An 8710-nucleotide genomic window follows, 5' to 3' on the forward strand; every position below is an offset into this window, starting at 1 on the left:
GAAATGGCAGCCCACTCCAGTGTTCTTGCTTGGAGAATCCCAGGGATTGGAGAGCCTGGTGGGCTGCCGTCTGTATCCACAGTATATAATACACGTATTCTATGTGATACAGCATTTATTATATACAGTATAGAGTGATCCATATAAGCTGTGATACACGTAGTATCCTTTTGTACAGGGCACACTATATACAGTATGTCGTTGTTTGGTTGCTCAGTCACGCTTGACTCTGCAACCCCACGGATTGCAACACACCAGGCCCCCCTGTCCTTCACTATCTCCCAGCGTTTGCTCAGATTCATGTCCACTGAGTCAAGTGATGCTATATCACCATCTCTAATGATAAACATACCAAGTACCATCTATACTGTGGTATAGAGTGTATGTGAAAGGGAAGTGGAAATGTTAGTCGCTCAGTCGTGTCCGACCCTTCGCGACCCTGTGGATTGCAGCCTGCCAGGTTCCTCTGTCCATGAGATTTCCCAGACAAGAGTACTTGACTGAGGTGCCATTCCCTTCTCCAGGGGATCTTCCCAATCCAGGCATTGAACCTGCATCTCCATCTTTGCAGGCAGATGCTTTAACATCTGAGCTACCAGGGAAGCCCATATAAGTATAGATATGAAACATTTTATATAAGTATATGAAAATACACTATACTATATACAAAGTATACCATATAACGCATATATACTGTTGTATAGAGTACACTTTGACACAGCATAAACTATATGAAGTGTATAATGTAGCAACATGCCAGGCTCCCCTGTCCTACATCACCAATGTAACATATATGCTATGATACATGCAATAAGCTTTAAAACAGTATATATGATATACAGTCTACAGTGTATCATATAAACTATCGTTATGCAGCATACTCCGTGTATAGTATGCTAAGTCGCTTTAGCCGTGTCTGACCCTATGCGACCCCATAGACGGCAGCCTATCAGGCTCCCCTGTCCCTGGGGTTCTCCAGGCAACAATACTGAAGTGGGTTGGCATTTCCTACTCTAATGTATAGTATATGGTGTACCATATATGCTGGTAGGCAGTATACTTTTATGCAGTACATGCTGTATAAAGTATTTAGTATAAGATCTGTGGGCTTCCCAGGTGGTGCAGTGTTAAAGAACCCACCTGCCAATGCAGGATATAGAAGAGATGTGGGTTTGATCCCTGGGTTGGGAAGATCCTCTGGAGGAAGAAATGGCAACCCACACTGCAAGATTCTTATCTGAAAAGTTTCCATGGAAAGGGAAGCCTGGTGAGCTACAGCCCACGGGGTTGCAAAGGGTTGGACATGGCTGAGCAACTAAGCACATAAGATTTATACTGTGGATATATACTGTTTATTATTTATAGTCTTCTCTCCCTGCCAGTTTGTAGGTATTGTGATATATCAATGAGCTCTTTCTATACACCAGGAATATTACAGCTTCCTCACTTAATTCCATTCCTGATATTCATATCCACTTTATAGATCACGCTAAGAGAGGTTTAAGGATTTGCTCGAGGTCTCCTAACTTGTGAAGCAGGAGAGAGGCACAGCTTAATGTATGTGCGTAATGTTGACAGCCTCAGACTGAGGACTAAAGCCCTTCCTATGGCGATAGCTGCATCTGTGGGTCAAGGGTATCATTTGAAGCCTGCACGCCACCTGGGAATGTCTGCAGACGTTGGGTCTTCCAGTGGAACCTTCTGGTACCCCATCCTTCTGGCACATAAGGAAAGAGGTGGTGGGTTTATAAGTGTGTTGCCAAGAAGGCGTTGCCTGGAAGGTAGAGGTTAGGGCACCCACAGCAGTACACCAGGGCAAGCTAGGTCTGCACACCACTTCTGAGAGTTCACTGCTGTCCACGAGGTGACTTTTTATCACGCACAATCTCAGATGTTCCTAACCAGCAAACAGGAGAAGACAAAATCTGTCTTACAGGTCACTTTACCAAGCAAAAAAAAAAAACAAAAACAAAAACAAAATATGGAAGAAATTAGAGTATACCTTTGAGGGGAATTTCTGTTACCTTAAAAAAAAGCTGGGTGGCACCCATGTTTCAAGTACCATGTTTTGTAGAGAATCTTTCAATATTGATGACTGTCTTTCTGCCTGTGGCTGTTCATGTACATCACAGGAGATGCCAGTTTCATAGTTGCCGAGGACACTTGAAAACCCTATAAAAACCCTCAATTTACTGCATCTTATGGTATTTCTCCTAAAATCCTTGACTTTAGCGTGTCTAAAAGCACTGTCTTGCCAAACTTAAGACATCAACGGAATGTTATTTGATCTTCACGTGACTCAATCTTCAAAAGGTTTTCAAGTTATATACGTATTTCTAATAGCATAAACAGTGGATGCATATTTCTATTTATTAACATTTTGTAATGACAGAAGCCAGATTTTTTTTTGCATTTTTAACGTATTTTAATTGTTATAACTGCAATATATATCCATCTACCTAAGAAGCAGTTATTGAGGAAAAAAGAGAATGTATACATTTTGGACAACAATCTCTAAATCCGGATTTCTCAAGTTTAGTACTGCTGACATCCGGGATGAAAAATTTCATTGCTGTGTCGGGGGGAGCTGTCCTGTGCCCTGGAGAATATTTGACAGTATCTACTTTCATTCATGGCACCATCCTTCATGTATAACAACCAAAAACATCTCCAGGTATTGCCAGATGTCCACCCACAAGGGCCGATCACTCTCTGGTTGAGGTTAGTGACTCCAAAAGTGGTTCAGCCTGAAATGCTGAAAATTTTCCAACCGAAGTAGTTTAAATTTGAAATGCTAAAAAAAAAAAAAAAAAAATTGAAATGCTGAAACATATCCAAGACACGTGTTTGTTTTCTTCCTGAAAAATCTCCAAAGTTTGGAAGACAACTGGATACGTTAAAAATATAGAAATGTTACAGAAACGGTATCATATTTTCATTGGGAATTATTTTAAAAGTTAAGGTAAGAGGGGATTCTTTTATAGACAAGGCGAAATGGTAGGCACATGTGGATTAAACCACTTCGGTACTTTGCGCGTATCAATAAACATGTGAGATGATCTGACCGTCATTTCGTTTTGCTTAATTAAAATTGACTTGTGACATGCAGAAGTGTGTGACCTTTTTTTTTTTTTTTCCTCTCTTCTCTCTCTCTCCCTTCTGTCCTCAGTGACCCTAATCAGCCTGTCCCGCAGGACACCAAGTTCATTCACACAAAACCCAACCGCTTCGAGGAAGTGGCCTGGTCCAAGTATAACCCCAAAGACCAGCTGTATCTGCACATCGGCTTGAAACCCCGTGTGAGGGATCACTATCGAGCCACGAAAGTCGCCTTCTGGCTGGAACTGGTCCCACACCTGCACAACTTGAACGAGATATTCCAGTACGTGTCCACCACCACCAAGGTGCCCCCTCCAGAGATGACGTCCTTCCCCTATGGGACCCGGCGGTCGCCCTCCAAGATCTGGCCCACGACCAAACGCCCGGCCATCACCCCAGCCAACAGCAACCCCAAGCACTCCAAGGACCCTCACAAGACGGGCCCTGAGGACACCACGGTCCTCATCGAGACCAAACGGGATTACTCCACAGAGCTGAGCGTCACCATCGCCGTGGGGGCGTCCCTGCTGTTCCTGAACATCCTGGCCTTCGCCGCCCTCTACTACAAGAAGGACAAGAGGCGCCACGAGACCCACCGGCGCCCCAGCCCGCAGAGGAACGCCGCCAATGACATCGCGCACATCCAGAACGAGGAAATCATGTCCCTGCAGATGAAGCAGCTGGACCATGAGTGCGAGTCGCTGCAGGCCCACGACACGCTGAGGCTCACCTGCCCGCCGGACTACACGCTCACGCTCCGCAGGTCTCCCGACGACATCCCACTCATGACCCCCAACACCATTACCATGATCCCAAACACGCTCACGGGCATGCAGCCGCTGCACACGTTCAACACTTTCAGCGGAGGCCAGAACAGCACAAACATTCCCCACGGACACTCCACCACCAGAGTATAGCTCTGCAGTGCCCACTTCCCCTCCCCGCCCTCTCGCCACCCCGCCCCCTGCACCTGGAAGACAGACAAAGAAGCACCATCTCCAAACAAGGAATGTGTTTCATCCCACTGGCTTAAGACACACACACACACACACAGCCCCAAAGGCAACCATTGTGTCTTTGCAGACCTCCCATGCTGGCATTTTCCCCGTACCACGAGATCAACTTTCGACCCTACGAAATGTGAAACAGTATCCATTCGCTGTTACGAGTTCTGCTTTTAAGACCCACCACCATCCAAGCCGACTTTAGTGCGACAAGGACGTCGACGTATCAAGGACCTGGGCGTTTCCAACCGTGACCGTAGAGGCTGACACCCTTCTGGAACTCAGCCAGGGACACTACATTTTTTTTTTTTTAAATCACAGTTAAAAAATAAAGTTCTTTATGTGCCACATGACAGATGGCTCTCCTTAAGTGAAAAACAAACAAAAACAAAAAGAGTCTGTGGGCTTTTACCCAGCATATGGAGCAGTAATCCAGAAAAGAAGGAAAAGTAGAATTTTATTATTAAAATAAATGAACAGACTATGCAGTTAGATACCTAGTGTTCTGTGCAAAGAGATGTTTTGCCAGCCTGAACTATATTTAAGAAACTTTGTAAAAAAAAAAAAAAAAAGAAAGAAAGAAAATGTATATAGCTGTGAGTTTAAACAAACACACACGGAAAGAAAAAGAAAACAAACAAAAAAAAAAACAAGCAAAAAAAAAAAGCGCTTTTATTGGTGTTTTCCGTTTGAAAGAGCTTTTAGCAAGGTTGTGCTCTCCATTAGTGGTCTGTATGTATATAAATCGGTATATACATTAGTCATATCACCTCTTTTCCCTCCAAGACACAGAGGGGCTTCTTCTTCTTAAATCCTTGTGGCCAACAGACACGGGGTTTTCTAAGGCGTTTCATTTGTAGGAGGATATGGTTGTCACATGGCGGACTGTGACCGTCCCTGTGACCGGGCTCTCTCCCCATTTCTTTTTTTTTGTTTGTTTTTGGGCTGGAAAGTGCATGCCACGGCATTCTTAGGAGACTGTTGTTTTGTTTTGTTTAGGCAAACTTTTATTTTTGTGTTGTTAAAGACTTCATGAAGTTGCAACCGCTCCCCCGGCCCCCCGCAAGAAGGATCCCCAGCGTGGAGTCTATTTAAAAGCTTGTTGACTTAGATACACGCGCATGCAGAGAAATCGAAAGGCCTGGGAGGGGTGGGGGTGGGGACCAGAGTACAAGTCTCCTTCTGTAGCTGTGGCTCTTTGAATCTGTTAAGGAAGAGTCGCTTCCCACACCCAGGGTCCTGCCAAAAGGGAGAAAGAAAGCTTGTGTTTGGTGGGCCCGCGGTGTGCTGAGTCAATACAGCTCTGTGTTCCCCAGCAGCTGCAGAAATACCTGTTCAGCGTAGCTAATCAGATCGAAGGAGGGGGCATGTGTCTTTCCTTTCTGGTAAAAGCAGTCAAGTCCCTTATTTATCAGTAATCGGGGTTTTGTTGTTGTTGTTGTTGTTGTTGTTTTTGAATTCTTTCGATCATTTACGGGGTAAAACATATGCTTGTCTGAAACGATTATCTTTGGTGCACTCTGTATCTGTCACTGATCTGCGACTGTCACAGAGAGACCAAGGAAAGGAGAGAACACTCCAAGTGCTTTGTGGGGGTTATCCAGGAAGTTAGAGAATGGCTTGACTGTCAAGATAACACCCATTCAGGCATTGTTCACTGGTGAGTTGGGGATGAGAATCTTGGCGCCTCTGACACCAAGTCATTTTCTTACTGTCCTTTTAGCTTTCCTTAAGGGATGTCACGCAGGTGTTGTTAATAGCAGCCACGGTGAGTTGACATTTTGGCTTTCAAAAACCTATTGCCGCGCCAGGAAATAGTAGCCAAAGAGGATGTCTCGGGGCGTGGTTATCAGAGCAACTCAGCTAAGGTGCACATTCTCAAGAAAGACGGTCCAAATTCCTTGTCCCTTGCTCCAATCTTTGATTACCGGAACCCTTAGACTAAAACTGTAGCAGTACTTTTTCAAAGTCTTGGAAAATGACCGCACCCCCAGAAAAACAGAGTTCTTAGGAAGTCTGTGCAGACCGATCTCCCAGGAAATTCTGCTGTTCATCTTGGTGCAGGTTTTAAGCGTGAGTCTGTGTATCGACGTACGTGAAGTGTAATCCCAACTTTGCACAGAGTGAAGTGCAGACTCCTGCAGCTAAGAGGTGTCATGGGTAAGGTTTTTGTGCATCCTGTTTTAAAGCTCCTGTCAGACCATTTCTGCAAGCTATTGTATTTATTACCCCAGCTAAGCCACGACAAATGGGCTGTCCAGGAAACGACAGATGCAGTGTCATCGACAGCCTTGTGGGGCCTGGTATGTTTGTAATGTGAATTCCAGTATTTGTTTAGTATTTCCAAGCGTCTTCTGCTAGCAATATGCACAGTAATGTATCAGGCTTGTGACATTTGGATAAGGAAAAAAAAAAAAAAAGAGTTCTTGTTAAGTGAATAACTTTAGCTTTTACAAAGGGTTATGATCAAAAGCAATTTAATACACCTTAAATGATATCTTATTTCTACATGGAAAGAAGTTATAGAATCTTCATAGAGTTCTATGAGAATAAAATATACTTGCTATCTATAAAAAAGAGAAAAATGAGAAAAAAAATAAGTTAAAAAAAAAAAAAAACTTTCCTAGGCTTTTATTCTTGAACTTCACTGGCACGCAGGGTTTAATGGTTTCTCGGATTATTATTTTGCGATTTTGTTTTTGATTTTGCCTTAAGTAATGATAGAAGATATATATGGCTGGACACATATGTATAAACTTTTCAGCAGCATTTTTAATAATAAAATATCACAGTATTTTCTAATGCTTTGTGCAAATAATTACGCGTCCATTCTTTTTTTGGAGGTGGCCTGTCGTATTTCTTTTCCCGGCTTCAGACGTCTTTCTCGCTTTCAGAGCTAAGTGATACATTTGATGTAGATGGTCCGTGGTAAACTCAGTCGATTATGGACCGGTTTCTTGTGGTTTGTCCTGGGGAACAGATTTTGTGTCCCCAACAGGGACATTTCTCTTGGCCTGACGCTGAACACTGTTGGGGGGAGGGGTGCTCTGAATGGTGAAATTGGCAACAAGAGGGTATTTCCTGAAATGAAACACTTGAGTTTATTTCTTTGACCTCAGCTTCATATGTTACTGGGTTTTGTGTTTGCGGTCATGTCTTAAAACTTACCAACAAAGAGCCTCCTTTGGGTATGTGTCCGACAGCAAGAAGTTTATTTGAATACAACTCGAGAGATGAAAGACTCAAATTTGTCCAGGCTTCCCATACACTGGGGCTTCCCAGGTGGCTCAGACGGTAAAGAATCTGCCTAGTATTTCAGAAGACCTGAGTTTGATCCCTGGGTCAGGAAGATCCTCTGGAGAAGGGAACGGCAACCCACTCCAATATTCCTGCCTGGAGAATTCCATGCACAGAGGAGCCTAGCCAGCTACAGTGCATGGGGGTCATAAACAGTCGGACATGGTTGAATGACTAACACACTTTTCTTTGCACCTGGCCATTGTTTATCTTGGCAACTTATCGAAAGCTGTTGACCAGAGACATTTCAGTATTCACTTACATAACAAATCGCCAGCCACAGGCATTACTTTCTGTACAAGCCACCCCAGGTCAATGATGTGTTGACATCCTCAAGAGGCCTAAGGGGACAGGCGCCTAGAGTATTTCTGTTTTAACACTAGAGGTGTTGAGAATCAGGAAGGTTAAGTGACGAGGTAGCAGCAAAACTTAGGTTCAAAGGAAGATGGTGTGTTCACAGCCCAGGCTCTTCACCAGTAAGGAACGCAGCTTGGACTTTTAACTCAAGTTCGTGGATGTCGTGACGATGTTAGCTAATTATCAGAGGAAGGAAGGCAGCAAAGAGTGTGAATGCTGTATTCAAACTCGGAAGTTTCTTCGCGTGTTGGACTGAGGTTATTTGCCAAGTGAGAGGTGCACAGGACTTATATGTGAATGCTAAGTCGTGTCCGATTCTTTGTCATCCCGTGGACTGTAGCCCACCGATTGCTCTGTCCGTGGGATTCTCCAGGCAAGAATACTGAAGTGGGCTGCCGTGCCTTCCTTCAGGGGATCTTCTCAGGCCCAGGAACTGAAATGAACCCAGATCTCCTGCACTGCAGGCAGATTCTTTACCATCTGAGCCACCAGGGAGGCCCTAAAGAAAAGAAAATCCCTTAAAAAAAAAAAAAGAAAAAAGAAGAAGAAAAAGATTACTATCATGGCTCTGTACCTTGAGAAAACGGATAGCTTTTTTTTTTTTTTACACTTTTCAAAGTGCTTTTCATGTAGTCATAAACCTCACCCTGGTGCACACACACTGTGGGTACTGTCTGTGTAGGTTATCGAATTTTGTAGAACGTTGGTTGGTCTGAAAACACAACTTTTATCAATTTTCCCTGCCGTTTTATGCACAATTTGGAGGTTCATTTGAGGCCGTTAAACATTCGCAATCTCCCTTTTGCTGAAATGGCATTTTAAAAATGCTGGCGATCCCTGCCTTTCGCCGGAACGAGTGAAGATAGAAGATGAAATTTGGCTTAGGAAGGTTGCAGGGTCTAAGGAGAGACATGAGGAAACGTTGTTAATAATTTATCACAAACAACGGGAAG

General features: G+C 43.9%; 1 protein-coding gene across 1 annotated transcript in view; it reads left to right on the forward strand.

The window, feature by feature from the left end:
- NLGN4X (neuroligin 4 X-linked) overlaps positions 1 to 6905 on the forward strand; it is a 300908-nt gene extending 294003 nt beyond the window's left edge. Inside the window, exon 5 of the mRNA XM_040266374.1 lies at positions 3170 to 6905. Coding sequence (XP_040122308.1) covers positions 3170 to 4016 — 847 coding nt within the window. The 3' untranslated portion in view covers positions 4017 to 6905. The remainder of the gene's footprint in view (positions 1 to 3169) is intronic.
- Positions 6906 to 8710: the final 1805 nt, after the last annotated feature.

Source organism: Oryx dammah, unplaced genomic scaffold (genome assembly GCF_014754425.2).
Source record: "Oryx dammah isolate SB20612 unplaced genomic scaffold, SCBI_Odam_1.1 HiC_scaffold_23, whole genome shotgun sequence".
Taxonomy (NCBI): domain Eukaryota; kingdom Metazoa; phylum Chordata; class Mammalia; order Artiodactyla; family Bovidae; genus Oryx; species Oryx dammah.